This window comes from Saccostrea cucullata, unplaced genomic scaffold (genome assembly GCF_032062105.1).
Source record: "Saccostrea cucullata isolate Sc308-1 unplaced genomic scaffold, CSIRO_AGI_Scuc_v1 ctg1107, whole genome shotgun sequence".
Taxonomy (NCBI): Eukaryota; Metazoa; Mollusca; class Bivalvia; order Ostreida; family Ostreidae; genus Saccostrea; species Saccostrea cuccullata.
In genome coordinates, this window is record NW_026940312.1 from 73507 (window position 1) to 96876 (window position 23370).

General features: G+C 32.4%; 1 protein-coding gene across 1 annotated transcript in view; it reads right to left on the reverse strand.

Moving 5' to 3' along the window:
* Window positions 1-7652: 7652 nt before the first annotated feature.
* The window catches only part of LOC134255098 (homeobox protein HOX3-like), a 28248-nt gene continuing 12530 nt past the window's right edge, over window positions 7653-23370 (reverse strand). The window contains exons 3-4 of the mRNA XM_062737612.1: window positions 10475-11053; window positions 7653-8579 (exon numbers count right to left, since the gene is read on the reverse strand). Coding sequence (XP_062593596.1) covers window positions 7807-8579; window positions 10475-10949 — 1248 coding nt within the window. The 5' untranslated portion in view covers window positions 10950-11053 and the 3' untranslated portion in view covers window positions 7653-7806. The remainder of the gene's footprint in view (window positions 8580-10474; window positions 11054-23370) is intronic.

Here is a 23370-nt window from a genome sequence, read left to right on the forward strand (position 1 = left end):
ACAATTTCAAGGTTTCTACTTATAGCAATGTCCCCAATTTTCGTGACAACTCAAATCGTTGTCTCTCCTTGGTTAAAAGATGGAGGTGGCATGTCAGATTCGTCCTGCAAATGCGTCCGTCTGTGTGAACTTCTGAAAATGAAAGTGAAAATAATCCGGTTACTGGTGTTATAATACACAAAAAATTCTGCTGATCATCTTGATAAATTACATTTTCTAAGCTATTTTGAAATGAACACACTTTTTATCAACAAGTTCAGGTTCAGATTAGTGCATTGTCACAACTTTTTTTTCAATTCTGCAAATCAAGGAATTTCTTATTTTTTAGTACTACTTTCTTCTACCGATTCTAAAAATAATGATAGAGTGTACTTTTTTCTGGTCATCCATCCCAGATTTTAGACTAGAAAGCTATAGGCCTACAGCTATCAGTTTTCATGATAAATTAAAATTGATTTTTAAAACTAATTAATGTAACAAACAAATAATGAAAACTATGGGCATGTCGATCTGAAAAATATACATGCATTTGCAGAAAATAATTCCCAGAACTGTAGTTACATTATGATAAACTATAAATTACATTAAATGATATGGAATTTTATATACAAAAAAAAAAATACATGTAACAAAATTGAATTGTAATAAATTCTATTGAATAAATAAATATATAGGTATGTATAAGAGAAATAAAGCTTACTAAATTATGTCCATTGAAAATGATATCTTAGAGTGAAAAGTAAACTTCATGTTTAAGTAGACGGGTTTATTATGCGGATAAAATACTATTTCCTAAAAATATAAACAGAAAGGGTTATCTATAAACATGTATTATTATATAATTCTGTTGGTTGGATTTACGATAAGGAACTATAAATTAAATGAAATGTATCAGCTAGGTATTTAACGGGGAATGATAATTTCATTGCTAAAACTGCTGTACATATGTACATTTAGTATGTATTAGTTTTATAGAATTAAAATTTAATGTCAGAGATACGATCAACTAACATTCTTCTTGTGACTAAGAAGAAATACAAAGGTTTTTGCGTGTTAAAATGAAAAGAACGTACACTGACCGACCTCATAAATCCAGCAAACAAAACGGATCGTGAACAGGACAAAACACGGAGTATAGAAACATCAGAGGTGGGAACAGGTGCCTAGGAAAAGTAAACATCCCCTGTCGACCGGTAACACTCGCCGTTACCCTTTACATATGATCTAATGGTATAATAAAGAAAAAGGAACAAACAAAAGGTGGTTCAGTGCGCAAATTTTCGTGATAATATGTTGCATATAATCATGTAGTTAGATTCCTAATTCAAACCTCTTTCTGAATTTGTAGACTCAAACTGGCAGTGAACTTATTTATTTTCTAAATCAGGAATTGTCCTCCATATTTTCGACGGAGTGCATCATTTCAATTATTACATGTAGCAGGGGATCAGACCCTCTTCATTTTCGTGCATGAGACTTGATAAAGAATTTACAGAGATGAAAATGCTTGAAAAAATTAGTTACGAATGAAAAGTAAGGTTTAAAAGCCATGCACCTTATAGATACATGTATATTTTGACCTACTTTATGTTCTTCTTTATTATAGATCAACTTTGGACCTTTAGAAAGAAGTTTCACATTTTTATGTTTCAATAGCTTTGATATTCAGATAATATTTTTTATATCTATGGAATTAGTTATGATAGCATATAGATTGACCAGCGCGATTTATTTGAGCCTTTATGTCTATTCACAGATTTACAACAAGGATGTCAGAAAAAGGCAATGTATCAAAATGTTCATTTGCCTACTTTCCATTTCAACTTTGCCTTATTATACAATCAAACCATGTTACTTTCCATACAGGCAAGAAAACTCCACAATCCTTTTCAACTTCAAAAGCAGTAAAAAGACTGAACATTCTTTTGAAAAAAAAATAATTTCATTCATGTTTAGAAAGTCAAGAGGCGAGCCGTTAAACTTACACAGCGGGTATTAGCGGGACGACATTTGTAAAAATGAAAACATTTTAACGCCCCGGTTAAGATCGCGTTTATGAATTTATAAATCAGACACCTGTATAGCTTGCTTCAGAGGCTAGGTAGAGCTGCTGGACTTCTTGTATAGAATCAATGAATAATGAAAGATGTATTCCAGTCAATTATTTCACTGGAAAGCGGAGAGAATAGAGCTTCTTTTGGCATAAACATCCAGTTTAATTTTTCTTATTGGGGTTGGGTGGGTATATACGTGTACATTGCAAATTATAATTAAACATTCATAAGATCTCTGATTCTTCATCGAAAGAGTGTCCAGATTTTATTCTTTCCCTGTATATTGGATATAGTAATCGTGCTCACGGTACCAGGTTAAAATTATCCAATCCTGCTGAGATGCTACAAAACCGCTCAAGCTTTCTCGATATTTTTTTGGATCTGCTTTCTGGCGCGGAGATAAGTTCACAGCAGGGGGCGCTGTAAGGAGCGGGGGATGAAGAAAACAGCTGGGGCAGGGAAACTTTTATAGAATGCAGGTCCTCAACAGTAAAAAAAAAAAAAGTTCACCAGAAAAAAAAATCTTTGTGTTGTATACGGCAATATATTGATAGTCATGGCGCCAATTTGTCTAAGCTAATTCTGTGAAGGTGAAGGTTTACAGTGACTTTAGAAGTGACGGTGTTCACAGGTGTTTGGATTTGTGAACAGCATTTTACAAAATCAATGAACAATACTTTCAATTTCACAAAAAAGTTTTTTTTACCTCTTAGATCAGCAACAATTTTTATCTCATCTAATCTGTATCAGGAAAGATATATTTAGAGAAAGGGAAAATATTGACCTCCAACTATCCCATCTGCAGATAAAATATACAAGTAGTTACAACACATTGATTTGAACCATACTCGGCACAAACGTTTTCAGTTGCATGTAATCTTAAGTCCTTTTGCGACTGCAAAAATTCAAGAAATAAAAGCATTTTAAATTTTCAATACTGATCCCATTTTACATGTACAAGTATGCGACTATCTATTAAATAAGGGGAAATTGGAAAACATTTTACTTTGAATACTGATGAACACTAATGAAGATACAATATATTATATTTAAAACTGGATATATGTAGATTTTCTTTTGTCCGTTCATATTCTAAACAAAATTATAAGTACACTTTATGTTCACTTCATTTCTGCAGAAGACCTTGAATGAAAAGCGTCGTCTAAAAATAAAGAATGAAAGCATTATATTACAAAAATTAACATTTGTCAAATTAATATGCATTCTTAATCTAACATTTTTTAAGTTTATTATATTTCAGAATTGTTTCAAGGCTACAATTTTTCAAACAGAGAGGACAATTTTGAGCGGTGGATTTCTCAGTACGAAAAGGTTACCAACGATTTTTGGCATTTAGATTTTTTGGGAATAAGAAAAGGTTTATATTTTCCCCCAACTGTATCTATTCCTCAAAAAGGGGTAAAAAGATTTCAATGTGATATGTATAATTCTGGATTTTAACGCCTGCCTAATTTCCGAGTATGACACGTGTAAAAAGAGAGACTACTATGGTTAATTCACAAGACCCAATATTTCTAACAATCTTACCAGAGTTATCTCATCATACTAGAAATTTTTGAGGGTTCCACGACTTGCATTCTTCTGACATTCCTTTTCTATGCCTTTACCCCATATCCTCAAGTTACATAAGACTCCAGGCAATGCTTAACTACAGTGTGGTGCACTCGCCCCTTTTCTAAAATTTTGACTTGACCTTTAGTGCGAATATTTATCAAATAAGTCTATTGCAACCTTTAGTATTATCCTCTAATGTGGAAATTAATGTCATTTTAGATATACAACAATATGGGAAAAAAAATCACTCAAATTTGTTTCATTGAGAAAAAAAATCATACCCAAGGTCAATGAACTTAACACAATAATACTGATTGATCGATAGAAATAAGGTTATATGAAAATTTTAATGATTTTTTTTTTTTTTTTGGAATCTCAGAAACTTATCCCTTTTAAACATGTAAATCAGTAAAACTATAAATTCTTTGTTTTTAATTTTTTAATGTGAAGACATATAATAAATTAATCAGATTTTAAAAAGTCTGTACAAAATTTGCCGAGAACTCTCTCTTATTTTCCTGTAATCCATAATAGCATAACACTTTTCATGAAAGAAAGTGTGTGTCTGGTACAACTTCATACATCTACACATAATGTATGTTGGTTGAATGATTGCTGTTTTACGTCCCAGACTATTTCACTGAGACAGAGATGTCACCCTATACCGGTGAAGGGATTCAAATTCTGACCTTTACTCGGCACTTAGGTCATTGAGCAGGGAGGGGGCTTCACGCAAACGCCTATCGTGACACGGGACCTCGGTGAAGGTCTCACCCGAAGGACCCGCAACTTTCCCTATAAATTACGTAAGGCACATGAAATCTAATGTGTATTGATTAAATGTACATGTTTGTGTACCTCTTTGCATACTTTAAGATTGTATGATAGTTTAGCTGTATGTGTTTGTTTCTATTACCTTATGTGTTAATTGTGTTTCCTAATTTCAATTTTTCTTTGTAGACATATTTTTTTGCTTGTCATTTATTTATTGATAAATGGTCATTCAAATTCCAACCTTGCGTTTTCATTTGTGTCAATTAGAGCACCGCCATATCAGTGGTCCTTTTCACAAAATATCTGATGACGGAGGCAAAAACTTTCATAAAAATAAATCTTATATTTCGATTAATCTTAATTACTTAGTTAAAATATTTAAGGAAAAAATAAATACATTTATTGATTATTTAACAACAATTTACAGAGATGTCAATTTTTTATCTTGGTCATAAATTTTTATGTAAAAAAGGGTATTCATAAATACCTTAATTGAACAGCAATGTACATCGAATTAAACTTGAGATCTGGAACTTATAATCATTTACTGGATAGATGTATATGTACAACAAGAATGTTTTTCTAGCAGAAAAAGAGAATAACCCACCCTCCCACTTCATTTTCCATAAAAACCACTCAAAATACTAAAATAAATTATCATTCGGGTTAGTGCTAATGGTTATTGATGAATTGTGCATGGTTGGAATTCATCACTTATTAATCGTCGTTAAAAAAATGTAATGACGAACATGAATAAATATTTTTTTAATCTACTAGTTATTAGATATTCATTATGACAATCGAATGATACATCGAATGTTTCATATTTATTAGCAAATTTTCTTATCAAATTAATTCTAATTTAAAATGATAAGTACCTACATTTCTTGTGATAAAATCTGAAATGAAGGACTCTTTTTATTTTTTACTGTGCTATGTTTCTGTTATTATTTACGTATGAAATGAAATAATATTTTAGAAATTTAATTCACCTTATCGTAATGATCTCTGTAAACAGGCCACCAACATACACATAGGTAGATTCAATAATAACAGACTAAACATCAGGTGTGAAATTCCCGATAGAAATACTCGACGCAATTTCGAAGAAAATAAGTTCTACTGATCTTTCATTATTCAATTCTGAAGTCAGCATAGGTTAGGAAAATTGTAGGGGTTTTATCTATGTGCCCTGACTATTTCAAGCATAGTAAATACCAATTAATGAAGTAACAACTAGATTTGAATTAGCCAAGAGCTAGGTAATTCAATTCAATTTATTGTTTTACGAATAGAAATATTCAGTGCAGTTAGTGTCCCTTGAAGAAATAAATTTATAGGGATAAAAAAAAATGATCTATGCTTTGTAAAATGTTGTCTCCGTCAGACTTGCTTACTCTTCAAAGTGCTTCGAGTTACTTTGAAAAGGGATGACCTTTGAATTCATATTCCTAATCTCAGTTTTATCTCAGAGAAGATTTTAAAGAACACCTACATGTAAAGAGGGTGATTTCTGAACATATTAAGTTATGGGCATATTTGTTTTGATAATCAAATTTGTCGCGGCGGGTACGGTACCGTGACGTTACAGCCGGGTACTTGCAGATACCGTCTGCTTCGTATCAAATATGGCTCCCGTGACAGCTTCACAATTCAGAGTCGGAGCAAGTTACGATTATCCTTGATCCAGCATGTTTACTCACAAAACAATCAGCCATTGCCGGGTATTTTTCTGTACATCAAAGGCCGACTTCTGTAAATATTTTGTTGTGGAATTGAAAGGGATTGTATTATTTCTGGGGTCCATGTACAGCCTATCCGCCACCATCTAAGATCGGGGCCTAAAAATTTGACGTGTATTAAACTTTGGTGTGGTAAAATTTTAATTGAACGAAGAGATAAGATCTCTAGAAGTCTTAAATTAATGCATTCTGACACTTACTCAAAAAATGACGGATTTGAAACTGAATCGCGATTTTATCATAAAAACAGTTTACACTATTTCTATCAGAACGGATTTTCAAATCAGAGGTGGCATATTCCCGTATTTTCTGAATTTTAGTTGGCGCCTTTAAATTTTAACCTCCATGTCAATCAAGTTATTGTAAATATTTCCACTGCTTCTCAGGTTCTGAATATTTTATGAGATATCACACGTCTATAATGGCCGTCCATTGGGGTAGCTTTTGGGCCTGTCATAAAATGTCGATTGTGATTAATTCACCTTTTAAAAAGGTGTATCTTAAATAATTTATACAATAATCAGTAAAAAAAAAAAACTGGACAGAAATCATTTCGTTCTGTATCTGAGATTTTATCTTTTAATTTCAATCACTTTTGGTCAGTTAGATATACTTAAGATCTGCTATAATTCTGACGATCCATCAAGGAGAATTGGTCTCTGAATCTGCCTTTAAACCTTTGATGAATTTCAAAGGTACTAAAAATTCGGAATTAATGAATCCTTTTTATCACTTTTTAAGTTCAGTAGACAAATACAACAGATAACAATGCAATTGTCTGACTCTTTATTATTTAAGTAACAAAAAATTAACGGACAATTATCTAACAAATGTTTTCTTCCTCAAAATTTGGTAAAAATTTAAGTTTATACTTAAGCACAAAAACAAGACATTTTCAATAGGAAAGCAAAATTCTAACTCTACAATACGTCAAAAAAATCTTCATAACATTTAAAACCTGGAAGAATGCGCCTCGTACATGTATTACCCTGGTATCGGAGATAAACAAATAACTAAAATTCTCGTTTGGCATGACAAACATTTACCCTGAATGTACAATGAATCTTGTAAAATGACTGTTTATTTATATGATTATTAAGGAACATGCACACTTCTAACAATCTACACATTTATTATTCTCGTGTTGTCTTTGGCTAAATGATTTTTAATAAACGTTCAAAGAAAAACAACTCCATTTAGCAACACCCCACTTCACACGTGCTCACACCTTTCTGGCTCTCCCTCATCACTACGGACGGTGGTCATCACTGAAATTCTGTTGACAGTTTCTACCATATTGTGGTCATTGTCTGTAAGTGACCAGCATCCTTAATACAGCTGTATATTTCATCGTTAGAAGACACTATTAAAAGGCCATTACTTTATTAAGGATGTGTCAGATCCGACAGGTCGTTAAGGCTATCGCTTAAGTTTAATTCCGATTGCTTTATTAGTGTCCATGATTTTAGATCGCCTGAAATCGATTAGATTTATTGCCAGAGTTTTACAGGATTTTTCACAGTTTGTTGGTGCCAGATTGTTCAAGATCAACGCAGAAATGTCACCAGTTTTCAAAGTAAAATCTTTTTTATTTTTAAAGATTTTTGCACTACAAAAATCCAACAGAATTTATCTAACACAAAACTATCATTATTCTTCAATTATAAATGTGTCAATTTTGGCATGTAGTCATAAGAACCCTGAGTATAACAATTTGAGTTTGGAATCCCAGTGGTGTATCCCATATTAGATGAATACTGATTTCCCGCCTCCATTTGGGCATTCGCGGGAGGTAACTCTGGGTACACGGGACTGTGGGTATTGTAAGGACCCGCTGTCGTGTAACCCGTGGTATCGGGAGGGAGGTGATTGTAGCCCGGATGTTGTGAGGATTGGTATATGTCGTTATAATGTGGATGCGGCGGTGAGATTGACTGAGTCTGGCGAGGTGAGGTTTGTTCCCGGAAGTAATTACTGTTATCTGTGAGGTACTGGTTACGTAAACTCTGGTCCTGTCCCGGGACTTGAGGTGAGTGCGTGATTTTGTGGTTCGTGTGATTGTTATGTGCCCCCATCCCGGGGTGCAGACCATGAGGTGAATGTGGATGAACCAGGTCATCCGGACTCAATTTCCCGCCACAATCACTGCCAAGTCGGTCAACGCCACCGGATGTCGACCCTTGGCTGTCACTATCACTTCCGGATAAATTCCCGTCGTGTTTACACTTGTCAGAATGGGGTTTTTGGCGCTGTTCTTTTTTGAATTTCATCCTTCTGTTCTGGAACCAGATTTTGATCTGTCGCTCCGTTAGACTCAGCAGCGCCGCCATTTCTATTCTTCTGGGTCGGCAGAGGTAGCGGTTAAAATGGAATTCCTTCTCTAGTTCCACTAACTGGGCGCTGGTATACGCTGTTCTCGCTCTCTTTGTTGGCTCTAAAAAGTAAAGGAAAAAGATTTATTTATTTTTACAGATATTGCATATTAATTATTTCCTCTCAGATAAAGTTGTACAGGTTGTGAGGTTATATATTATTTTTCAAAAAAGAACAATTTAAGTGAGAAAAAATGCCCAATTAGAACTATCTCATGGTGTACATTTTGAGCTAGATCGTAATTTTTGTATTTACCTCCCCTCGAAAATTTAAAATTAGCAACATGAAAGAACCCAAAAAACACTGTCAAATTAACAATATTTCTTAGATGTATCAATTATCATAAATGAAGACTTGCTGTAAATCTATACAATATGATAATCTCATAATGCATTTAAATCAATCCTTTTCAAAATAGCATTGACCCGGCATGTTTAAGTCTTTAGATTACGAGTAAAAATGCAACTTCTCGGTTAACAAGTACTTTTTAAAATAAAAGTATACTATTATAGCTTATTATTCATATACTCCATGTCAAGATTTTAAAAATGCAGATACCATTTGTGAGTTTCATGCTAGAGTTATTGATAACGTATACATGTACAGTATAAATGGAATCATTTACAAAAATGACTGTTGGGATAGACAACACTTTTTAGGACCGCGTTCTTATTTTAGAAGCACAAAATAAATTGATTTTCAGAAATCAAAGCTTTTATATTGTCTTTCCACAAATTTTATTTATTTTATACAGCAAAGTTTATTTTTATATAAAATTTGTGGAAAGACAATATCCTTTGTAAAATTTTTCAGTCTGCAACAAAACTGTTTTTAGTTATAATACTGTCGATTTTATTTTAAAAAATAAAATTATGTCAGAAGGGACCAGTATTTATACGCCTTTTTAATCAATTTTAGTGTTTTTCTTTCTTTTTTTTTTTTCTTTTTTTTTTGGATGCCGCTATATGTTCATGTTCTTGAAAATAAAACACCCTTTAAAAAAAATTGCAGATGAAATCCATTTCTGATGAGATAAAAAAAAGTATCACATTTTTAGTGAACTCATTTTTAAGAGAAAAATTATTCTGTTCGTGGCCTGTCTTGCTTTATATCTATGTATATACCTGAAAGTATGGCAACAAAGCTACTGCATTGAGAACATTTCCCAGTGGAAAACATACGCTTTCATCGAATGACAATTAATTAATGTCATTTAATCATTGCATGCAATAATGATAAGGAATTATAACAACATTACAAAGTAAATCAGATAGTTGTAGAGCAGGAATCTCATTACAAGTAATTTAATTAAAGCTTATATAAAGTTTATAGACCACACACAGATTCATATACAACCTCAACATATCATGATCGTAGCTTCTTCTTTTTAGCTAATTAAAAGTATTTTCATTGCTTAATTTGCAAATACAGCAGGTATTTGTTTTTTCATTAAATAAACCGTGAATTCGAAATATCTTTTTTTTAATGCGTGTGAAGATAATTACTATAACTGAATTAAATCATATTTTATAGATATTGACTGTGTACAGCAAAATCCACTATGGAGGTAACATTCTTATACACCTGTAATAAAATTCATTATTTGCATTCGGTTTCAAAATAAGATTTCTTGATAATAATTGGACATCTTCACTTTATACAATCGAATACGTCTATCTGGAAAAAGATAAAGCAAAAAATCTACTATACTAGTGGGTAAACAGATGTGCCCTTAAAGTGATATCAATCAGGAATATATTCTGGTAGCCCGTCTTCTGTATCAGACTTCTAAAAAACGAACAATCTACAGAAACAGACCATAAACCCCCTGTAACAGCAATATCCATCATTAGAAAATTAGGTTTTAATGGGTAGTCGGTCACTGGGGGGAACTATAAATGTCTATATTTAATTCCCCAAATCATTCTAGATACAAACGCAGAACAAACGACTTACCAGGTCCGGGTTGCTGAGCTGCCTGCCCTGTTTGTCCCTGTTGCTGTTGGTTTTGCTGAGGTTGCTGTGGAGGTTGTGGTTGTTGCTGTTGTTTTTGTTGCTGAGTTGTTTGGCGTTGCTTTGAGTTTTGCCTCGATTCTTTCATCCATGGATAAATTTCTCCCTTGTTACTAAAAGAGGCGGTATTCGGACTCCCCACCCCGGTCAAGTGGTTAGGGTACCCGTCAGGACCTGTGTATTGTGTTCCATAAGATCCGTTTGGAGATGATAAGCTGTTGTTCTGCACGGCACATGATGGGTGGGAGTAGAAATCTCCTGTCTGAGGAGACATGTTTGGTTGCCCATACGGAACATCATAGCAGTAATTAGTATCGCCGGGGAAGTAATTCTGAAACACGGCCGGGTGGTTGTAAAACGCGGTTTTGTGCATGTCTCTGTTGCTGAAATTTATTTCATTCCCCCTTCTATGTGTCATATTATGATAACTCAAATCATCTCCACCATCGACCTACCCAGCAGTCATGTGACGCGATACCAACCAATCAAACTGATGATTCAGACTTCATTCAACTCCAAAGACTGAAAAGGAGAGAAAAGAAATTTTCTTTTAAATTACAACGAAAGAGGGCATTGAAATTGAAGACTATGTAATGAAAAAATAATCACTTTGGTTTCGGGGTAATATTTTTCGCATAAATTATCCTTATTCTGACAAACACAAACTGGCCAAAGAAAGAGTCCTCGAAGGACACGCGGCCCACTGTCAGTCTTATGTAAGGAAAAGAATGACCAACACAAAGGGGTCACGGTCCATCCGTACCGAACACCACATCAAAGAAACCGCCTGGACCTTTCAAGTTCTCTAAATTGAGTAACAGGATTTAATTCACTGGGTTAAAATTTTGATTTCAAATTATTTAAATGTTTGTTATCTTTCCGATTGATCCTTGTCAGGGTTTCTTTACTGATTCATTATTGGGATTTTTTTTGTTCATCACAATTATTTTTTTGGAATGGTTATCCCGGATGTTTTCAGTAGTGAGTAGGTAAGTTGTAAACGCATTCAAACACGTTAATTAAATTTCCGTTTTGGTGCGAAAATAACACTTTAGTCTATTCAGATGGCTTTAGATTCAATGAGGGAGCGTTAAACTTTCATTATAAATATCGACACCTAATGGACAAATGTAGTTTTAAAAGAAATTGATTTACAACCAATACAAGTTTTTTTAGATACAATCAATCAATTCAAACTCCAAAATTTTAATATACAAAATGAGATATGTATTTTTTTTTAAATATAATTTATGTAACAATTAATGGTTTACGATAGGTCAAACGCTTCACAAATTTCAGAGTGTGCAGTAGTTTCCATATATATGTTGAAAATTTGTCAATTTAAATCAATTATTTTAAATATGCACACGTGTTTAAAAAAGTTTATATAACAACCTTTTTTTTATAACAAAAGTGTTTTTGAACTCTCTAAATATCCGACTTCTATTCCCCAGTCCCCTGACATATTGAAGCCGACAGACCGAGCCCGAGCCTAATCAATCACTGGACATCACTACCGGACAGCTCAAACCCCGAACTCGAATTCTGCTGTCAATTCCCATGTATATCACCCTCCAGTCACAAATCAGCAGAGATTATTGACATCCCAATGTTCAGTAAAATACAACATTTTACCGCAAAATAAACAGAGAACCCTTATCCCCCAAAAGAGGAATCAAATAATTTACATATTTTAATCCGCATCTCTGACCATGAATTTATTCAACTACATGTACCTATGAGTATTTTTTCCTTCTCATTTGCTTTTCCTTATAATCATTTTAATTGTGTATAGATATAATTTGAAAAAAATACCAATTAACAACTTTATTGAAGATTTTGGTCATACAAATTATATTAAAAGCGTCGTTTACAATTAAAAGATTGATATTTTTAAATAAAATGAAGACAAAGATTTGCCTTACAAAAACGCGTTACTTGTTTCTTCTTGCAAAGATTAAAGTTAATTTTTTTTAGAAATTAACATTTACATGAAATTACCCGATCATAAATTCTATGTAATATTTAAGTTTATTATAAATATTATATTCAGAATATTATAATAATAAACAACCAAAATAATTGCACATCCCAGCTTTTAAGATTCTGCAAAAATTTAATTTATGTGAAATAAACTTTTTTGTGTCTGACAAAATTTCAATTCGTTAAAATAATTTAGATTAAAGATCTTACAAACCGTGTAAAATAAAAACAAAGATCAAAACAGAAAATGAAGAAGCTTGTAAGAGTTTTCGCGGATGTTCTGCAGATGTAATCATTTAATTTTTAGGATAAATTTAAAACTTTGATTAACTTACGTGACTTAAAGATAATACAAATTGGTGAAATGTTAATTTACAAAATAATTTCTTTATTACTCAGAAAACTTATCTCGGCTAGCTTTATTGTTGCACAAAGATTTCACGCTTGCTTGAGAATCACGCTCCAAGATAGATAAAAATTTTGTGCTTTTCTGGCAAAGGGTGAGATTCGCATTTCTTATTGTTTTAGATGTTTCTTAGACTTTTTATGTACTTTCACGTCATGCCAAAGTAATCATTTGTACCTACAGGAAACATTGAAGAAGTTTTTGAATGTACTTGAAGCTGATATTTCTAACATACATGTGATTCGTAAATGTTCTTGGGAAGTATTATGCAAAATAAATTCCAAAATCAGAAGTTAGATTTAGAATTTGATATTCTGTGCACATTTCAAAATATACATATTTAATTTTTAAATGCATTTGCAATTGTATTATATTGTAAGAAAATTAAGAAAAATCAATTTTTAAACAAAACAGGGTTTTTTTAAAAAATAGTTATGACAGTAATTACCATCGATTAGGAATAATTTAAGTCTGCTGTGACAGTTATTCCCTAACTATAAGGAACAGCCTATAGGCTATGGATGTGTAGAAAAAAAAGAAAGCTGATAAATGCATTTGTACTGCAAGATATCTGTTTTTCCGTTCCATAAAAAGTATTACACAACATATTTACAAAATGTAGCATTGAACATACATATTTCAATTTCAATATCTTGAATTTTGATTTAAATATTAATGAAATGAATACAAATCAAATATATACATTCCAATTTTCAATAATAATAATAATCTTGTATGATTTTTTTAAACCACAAAAATCCCCAGACTATATTTCTTTGCATATCTTTAAAAAAAGTTTTTAATGAATCGTACCTACATGTAAAACTGAAATACTTGGTATAACTGGAGAGAGAGAGAGAGAGAAAGAGAGAAAATTATTGAACTCGCTAACATTTCCTTTGTAGAGCCTGTGATTGCCTCATTGTTTTGTCATTATGCAGTTTTCCCTTTATGAGCATTCAACATTACAGGATTTGACTCAAATTCGTTCTGAATTGAAAGTCTGGTCCAATGACTTCGCTTTTAGCATTTACAAAATGAAGCAAATATCATACAAAATTCTACAAAGTGATTTGAATATTCAACAGTTCGCTCCAGTTCACTTTTACACAACGCTGACATCAGTTCCTCTGAAGCAGGAATTTCTTTAGATCTCTAAGTTTATTTCTGGATACCGACCCCGTAAAAATTGAATTTACAGACATGTATTATGATCTTTACGATGGAAATCCACGAAACTAATTGGGTTTGCCAAAGCAAAATAAGCTATGGGAATCGAATGTCTTGTAATGGCTTATCAAGTAGGCAAAAAGAACGCATGTATACAATTCTCCTTATCATAAAGAGAGTATTTCCAGTATATAAATATCAAACATCTATTAAAAAAAAAAAAATAGAATTCATTGGGTTTTGTAAATACAGAATGAACAATATCTGATCGGTTATGTTGAACTTAAGTTATAGCTTTAAAGGAAATGCAAGAAGAAACAACTCTACATTGGCGAAATGGCTAAGAATTTTCTGCATTTTTGTTATGTGAACTGAGTACTTTGATTTCTACAAGAGTGTAACAAAATGTCTGAAGGAACAGGTGATTTGAATTTGGGTGATAAATAACAGAAATCGGCATGGGTTGGCAACTGGAGAGCTCTAGAGGAGAGTAAATAAACTGTTCACTTGTGCTTGTTGTCAACGAAACACGTAACAACTTATGTAAGGAATCAGTGTTGTATGTTGAATGCAGGTGGTCCATAAGGAAGAGAAATAGAGATTCATATTGCTGATTATGAAATGGCGATATAAATGACAGTGTATCCATTGGCAATTGTGAAAAAGTTATGAATTAAGAAAAAAATGAAAGAATGCAACGAGAAAAAAGTTGATAACCACAAATACATCAAAGATTTGAAAACCTTTGGGCAAATTTCGCTTAGAAGGTATTATTGGGTAAAAATTGTATTCAAAGATAAGTTATCGTATGCCTGATCTTGAACTAAACAGGAATATTTCACTGGTTTCATATTTGAAAACATTTATTTCGTAATAAAAACCCCTACTAAGAATTATAAAAATATGTCAAAATATTTTTTTCTTTATAAAAATGCTATTTCAAGATAATGTAGCACACTGCATGACAACTAACAACATTTGTAAATGTATTCCAACGCTAGAGTTTTTGCCACATTTGTTATATAACCTTACAGTACCTAACTGTACGATACTTCACTTTTAAACAATTTTTAAAAAACAGAGTGTGCATCTTGTGCTATTATTGCAATATGAATCAAGATCTCCTTATGCATCTGAGACACTTTTGCTACAAACATTATATTGATGTCGAATTACAATATATTGCTGTACTGACTGTAGCATCCATGGCGTATCACTGTCTCTGCCTAATCATAACAAATAGTGTGTAAATCTCACTGTTTCCGTCTCTGTTACATATATCTTATGTTTGAAGTTTTTGTCAGCACTGCAACAGTTAGTTCAATTTCATTGTCTTCATAATGAAATGTAACTGTCAGTATATAAATATTACTGCAACGATTTAAATTAACACTCTATTGTTATAGAACCAACTCATTATATATAATAATTTTTTACAAGACAGTCCCCTGCCTACCTTGTCTGATAAATGTCTTCACTTTTACGAAACATCAGTCACACATGATCTGACCTCATATGTTAAAACAACAGTTTACTGTAATTTTTATCTGTTGTTATAACAGTATCGTCTTTATATCATGAATTATGGATGTAACGGACATTATTCAAGCTCAGAATTCCGTTAAAAGTACATGTAAGCCATTCAGAAGCAGAGTAAACATAGACTTCTAAAAATCAGAGGTGGGATCAGTTGCAACGAAGGAGTAGGCATCACCTGTCAACCGGGACATCCGCCATGTGCTTTTTGTCATGATTGAGAAAAACGAAAAATACCCAAAGACAATTCACTGTGTAAATAATGGTCTAACATTCGGCATGAAAAATATCAGTCAGCATTCGAATTAATGTCATTGTGTCGACCACAGATTTTGAGAAATGACATAAAAGAAGACTGTTGATATCACTGTTTAACCAACCTATTTGTGTATAGCTTTTCTCATTTAGAAAATGTTCATACATAGAGTATACACTTCCTGGATGAAAAAAAAACAATTTGCAGGTGATATATTGCTACACAAGTAAGGAAAATTGAATTCATCTCGTTCATCATAAAGTTATATTGTTAGATTACCATTTACGTCTTCTCTAGTACAATATCTCAATATGAAACATATATGTCAGACTCTGTGGTATCTTTTATTATGAAAAGGATGAAGATAGCGGACAGTGATCGATACAAAAAATCTTTAATACAGATCTTTGTAGAAGGTATAAACATGGACCTTCCCCTAAATATTCCAGAGATAGGATCAAGTGCCTAGAAGGAGTAAGCATCTCCTGTAGAACAGTCACATCCGACGAAAGCCCTATGTACTGATCAGGCAGACAGATCATTCTTAGTCTAATACAGCATAAAACAAAGGACCAAGAATTGATATGAAACAAATAAGACACAATTCGACCGAATGATACGTCATTTTTGCTAACAAGGTCATTACAACGAGCATAGACCTTATACAAAAATGCTGACTTTGAAACGAGATTGTTGAAATCCCTGAAACCTGAACTTATGTGATAGTAGCCTGCCTCGGTTTAAAAACTGATCTTACCCGTATCATGATCTTGAGTAGCGAATAAGTTGGAAGATGTAAACATCTCTAGATATCGAGTGGATCACATGTCAAGGTCTTCAAAGTATCCTATACAAGATGTTTTTTAATCGACCATATTTTTATCATTCTAAATTTCGTGTTTCAAATCATCATTTTATGTTGCTATAAGTATATACTCATTATACAGATTCTACAGATTGAATCATTCATTCATAGTCTGATTATTTTTTATTTACAATTTCCTCTTGACTTCCTTAATCAGTCCTATATTCTTTCATTCTATTTGTACAGTTTGCACATAACGTCTTGATACTTGCATCAACTAATTATAAGCTTAAAGTATTCATTACACAATTGAACATTTTTAAATGTTCAATTGTTGAGTTTTACTCAATTTTTTGTCCTTATACTAGTATCTTGTACATCTCATCGTGCATGTGATTTTTCAACTATGTGCATGTACATAGCTAGATATATCTTTCCGCAGGACCTGTCTTTATATTATTGTATGTACGCGTACAATCATGTCTAACTGACTTCATATTTTCATGAAAAAATCACGTTCCTTTTTTAACCTTTGCAAATGGATTTTATTTAACGCAACCATTGACTTTTTAATTTGAATATGACTTAAATGTGACTATTAGGGCACACAATTGCATGTCATTAATTGTTAAACTACTGCTTTAAGTAATGTTATCGTGCACTTCTATCAACGATGAAATAGCTTAATAGAGTGAACGGAAAGGAAAACAACGAACAGCGATCGATCTGAAATAAAAATCAACAAAGTACACATATATGTAAACAAGGCATAAACGAGGATCCCCCGAAATACAGGGGAGGAATCAGGTGCATAGGAAGACCAAACATCCCCTGTTGACTGTTCACATCCGTCATCAGTCAATGCTTTGATCATTGATAAATTCTGTCAAATTTAGTATAATAAAAACCTAACAATTGGTATGAAACAAGTCAGCCAAAAACGACCTAATTATAATCTGCATTTATATTCTCAACTTTTTTATCAAACAAATCACACTTTAGTAAAGTTAAATGCCTTTTCTGAAGCTTGTGCTTGTTACTTGAACCTTTTAAGGAAAACAGAAAAACTTAAGCAGTGTGAAAATGTCATTTCTTGCTAAGGTACATGACAATGAGTTAAACAAAGTGATGTCTAATATGCAATTTACTTACATTAATGAACATTAAAAGCTTGGGATTAGGCCAAAAATGATGAATAATTTCAATTTAGTTATGTTACATTGCAACTTAGTACTTATCAATAATGATTATAAAGTTTGTGCAACAAGAAGGTTGCGTACAAAAAGAGGAGCCACTTGTATGTTACTAACAGGAACAAATTAAAAACGAATTCAAATGATTTGTAAATGATCAGAGAGTAAAAACACAGTTAACATGAAGAATAAGAGCATCAAAATCTGTTTGGTAAGGATAGTCAAAACAAAATTAATTTTCTCAATTACAAACATTTTCCACTCTCAAAATTATACATAGGAGTTGGAAGAGAGGTGGTGGTAAATAATTTATTGTCAATAATTTACCTAATTTTTTGAAAGATTCGGTTTGATTTAATTTCAACATTTTTGCTCTCTTTCTGAAAGAATTACATTAAGGTTTGTTACTCCTAAATTGGTTATTACGGAAATTTAAAAGCAATAAGGATTTTTAGAAGTATATTTTATACTACTATCTCCTTTTGGAACAAAACTCGGAAAATGGAGGGAAAAAATGGAGGTCAGTACATGTAATGCTGAGTAACAGTTATAAACTCAATAAATTATCATCTCCATATGTTTCATCATTGCAGTATATAACATTTTTGTATAAATTTTCCTATTATGATATACTATCTAATTGAACTTAACTTTTTTTCAACTATTAAACATCTTTAATCATACATACCTGTTAAAACATAGTATACTTGCTATCTACATGTAATGATTATGCTCAGTCAAATATTAATAAATCTTATAATGGTGAATTTATGTTCAGTTATTACTATAAGTAATCTAATGTGTCGTATGACGCAAAGAAATATAGAATTTGAACTTGACGAAAAAACTAATTAATCCGCTTTAATTACTGAGTGATTTTATTGCAGAAATGGGAAATACTATTATAATTACAGTATTAAAATCTTATTTGTTGCCGATATTTCAAGTTTAGAGTCAAGTTTTATTAGATTGGTGTACAGTGTTGCTTTGTTTAATTTAACATGCTCTAAATTCAATTTGTTGCTGATAATTTTAATATTAGAAGCTGAACAAACTTTGTTTCATATTTGAATATTTTGCTAAGAAAAGACCTTAATGGTAACCTAACAAAAATTACAAAGTTGTATTATGAGGTCCCAGAATTCATTGTGGACAGTCAGGGACTTTTACCAAGTCGCAAAACAACCTTATTTTTTGTTTTAATCTCATTGTCCTTAATCCCACCCCTAATGTTTGGAGGTCCGTGTTTTGCTCTTCTCCCTTTTACACTATTTCAATAACGTTAGAGCTCGATTGTTATTCATTATCTCCATAATTCATGTCAGATTTTAAACTCTTTGCAGATTGTTATATCATGAGGTTATTTCAAACTAATTGTTAACATTTTATCTCGATCTCACATTACAAACTCCTTCTTTGCTATTTTTCATGAAGTCATAACCTCAACTCATATCGAGTATTTTCTTGAAGTCATATTACAAACTAAACATTGGATATTTTCTATCTTTGAATTCCCATTACAAACTGCATCACAAGTAGCATTATTGTCTGCATCTTTTCTTCTCTTTTTCTCGTCCTTAATTATGCATCAATATTCCCTGTTCACCTGTATACGGGGTTTATGTTTCTCGTTTGATTCGATACGCAAGAGCATATTTCTACGTCTAAACAATTTCTAGAACAAGGCTATTGACAAACAAGTTAACAAAACAAGAATATAAACATACTCGTTTTGAATCATCATTTCAATTACAAGAATGCTGACTGACGTTTTTCATACGAATTGTTAGACTTAAATGTTACACAGTGAATTGTCTAGGGATTTTTCCGTTTGTTTGAACATGACAATTAAAGTACACGTAACAACTCAGTTTATACTTTATTTTGAACAAATTTTAAATGACGTTGATATTGCTTTCATAGAAGGCTAGTTATTTTTCCCCCATGTTCGTATAGGATACTAGTATTTCAGTTCGCATAAATTATGATCATTTTGTCACTGCACAACTTTGATTGAAAAGCGCAGCAATATAGATATTTTTATTATAATTTATTTCGAAAGATAATTGTCCGATATTTTTCCCGACAGTCCACTCCAATATGAAGAGAGGAACTGGTGAATGATGAAGTTTATCGACAATCAAAATCAGACCTGGGCTCTGAAAGAAGTTGTACAAGATTAAATTTGATACTCCGTAAGGCAAAACACATTGATTCCCAGCACGAAGCAAAACGCATAAAAAAGACAAGTTTCCCCGGATCCAGCTCAGCCTGTGAAATAGATCGCGTTCCTGGTTTTTCTCACTAAACGCTTGTTTCTTTTAACTTTTTTATCAAAGAGAAAAATCCTTTTTGAGCCTGAGAGATTTGTAAACATTTGTTTTTGTGATTGTAATTCTTGGTTTTCGCGAACTCTCTAAGACCACTACTGCAGATCATCAGAACTTAGGGAGAACCAATCAGTGGAGATGTTAGGACATATCACGAATTCTGTCGACTAAGAAGCTTTGGTTTAATTGTTACTGTTTGAATACTAAACCAGCCCTGAGCCAAAATCAACAGAACAGAATGTAACTTTTTTAAAGAGAGGTCTTGCTAAATTCATCATAAACTACATATAAAAGAATACTATCTTTCACCAAATAGTACGCAAACACAGATTTACTAGTATTACAAGAAATATGAAATTCTATTTACATTAAAATGGTACTTTTAATTTAATTTTTTGTAACTTAATCCCTGATGTCACAGTCTAGGAAACCCACTGAATTATCAAAAATTAATATATATTTTCTGATATGTAGAAAACTTATTTTTTACTGGACGACAATAAAGAAAAATCATTTCAAAGTTTCCTTATAGATTTTCCCCAAAAACAATATGACAGCCAAAATTTTTATTTAATATGATTAGTCATTCAAATAAAAAAATAATGCTAATATAAAAATGACAGTTCTTGTATTTCTCACCAGAAATTCCAACAATATGAATCATTTTTTCAATATTACACGGCAATAAAGGGGTATTTCGTATTATATGATTATGTGAGAAACAAATTTTAACGTTTGACGCCCACCCTGTACAAAAACTTTTAAATCGAATTTGACAAAAGGCGGTTATTAATTTTGTGGTGTGCCTTCTCTGTAACAGAAACCCTGCTTTTGCATGGTCGTGTAACATTGTACAGAGGGTTTCTTCTTGTTGAGGGTTGGATTTACTGTCTGGGTAAATATTTATCAATAGTCTAACATTACGACTTGTTGAAAACCCTCACCTCCAACTGTCATTCCTAATAAATGTTTTAAAAAGCGAATAAACACAGGAATCCAGTGCATTTAAAACACAACCAAGAAAAATAATCGAATTTCTCAAACAATATTTGTGTGGAATGCATCTGAATATGATATTCTTAAAAAGTCAAGGGAGGGTATTACTTTAAATCCTACACTAAATTCAAGTTCACGTATTTCACTTAGGATGTCAACATTCAGACAAATCAAACTGTAGAATGAGGCCCTGTTCCTGCGATATGGGTGTTTTGTTACAATATAATATGTGTGAAATACATGGTAAATTGATAACAGGTACGATAACCGCATCCGGACATCAGCGGTAATCTCCGCGTGTCAAATGCATCTGTCTTCTAGAGTTGTAAGACAAGCCGAGAGAAACCTGTCAGATCTAGGAGATTTTTTGTTTTATTTTTTTCACTACTCTCCTTGCACTCTGGTTTTGAGATGGTCATGTTAATGTGGGAACTTTTCGATATTTGATAAAACACAATTCCTTATGAAAATTTTATAAGCTTCTTTTTATGTAACCTATTTTTCTGCTGAATTACAAAACAATGCCTAAAGTAAAACAATCTTTCTATGAATGTAAGCCCATCGTCATATTATCTATATAACCTTTTTGTGGCATTGTAACAACAATTGAATTCTTTCTATGACAGAAATGATAATGATATTTCATGCTAATTGTTTAGCAATTGTTTTACTCTCATTTTACATTTAAAAGATCGATCATTTTTATAGATCATATATTCTTTTTATACATATGTTATTTTTTATTTCTCAGATTTTTATCCAGTATAAGGTTTGCATTACAAAAAACCCAATTTATTACGAATCCAGTTTAATATAGATATTCAGTGGTTAACTTTAAAAATGAAATATAAGAAGATAACGAACAGTATTCGAGCTCGTAAATCCATCAAACATTACGAAAAAGGAGCGGAGCAAACACGGACCTCCAAAACATAAGAGTTGGGATCAAGGGCCATGGAGGAGTGAGCATGTCCTGCCGAACGGTCACACCCGCCGTGTGCTCCTTGTCATAATCGGAAAATAACGTGAAAAAATCGTGGACAACTCAGTGTGTAAATGGCCTACCAATCAGTATGGAAAAAGTCGTTCATCATGTGTCTAAATGATAAACTGTATTTTCTGACAAGGTCATTGTATCGACTATATAACGTACAAAATGATGACAAAAAAAAAACAAAACTGCTGATATTCTTGCTTCATCAACTTGTTTGTCAATAATTTACCTCGTTTAAGTCATTGTACATACGTAGAGCATGCTCTTACTTATCGAATCAACTGAGAGATATAAACCCCATATGCAGGTAATGAAGGTATATTGCTGCATAAGTAAGGGAAGTTGACGATAGAAAAGTTATCATGTCATCATGTTTATCATAAAGCTTTGTTGTTAGATAACAAAGTATTTTTCTTGTAAAAGATCCAAATATGAAACAGATAAGTGAGACTCTGTGGTATCTTTAGGTTCAAGCTCACCGGGATGTATCGTGTCGACATAAGAATTAAATAACTACCCTGTATTAATTGACAATACACGGTCGAGATATGAAGGCCACTGCAAGTGTTTCCTTCTTTTCACGTAAAAGTTGTTGAACAAATTCTGCATGCTTCATATGAATACAAAAATAGGTTTTACACATGGAATCTGTTTTTAATATTCATATTATCATTCACCAGTACGGTTTATGTTGCTTATGACTCATTCAGTAAGAATTCTTCAACAATAACTTACTTGGAATGTCATATTTAATGATAAAAATATATGTTATTTTTAGTCTTATTTGGAATGGCAGGATTTTACTTGGTGTGATTGAATTTGCGTAATTATCTTTCGCGGATAAAAAGACTTGGAAATGAGATCTTGCGCTTCCACTAAATCTTGAAGTTCGGTGGTTTTGGTATCGATATTTTGTCCATTAATCACTGTCAATACTGTGGCATCTGTTTAAGTATCTAAGTTTGGTATGAGATAGGGACAGAATTGATCTTAACAGCCCAACCAAACAAAAGTCGGGATCTGTATTCAATGAATTAAATTAACTTCCTGTACATCCTCTCTCTGTAAGAATCACTGCGCCTCTTTGGTAACCCGACAACGCACCAAACAGGATGACGCTACGCATTCAACTGTAGAGAACGAAGTCATCTATCACTTTTTGCATCGTCT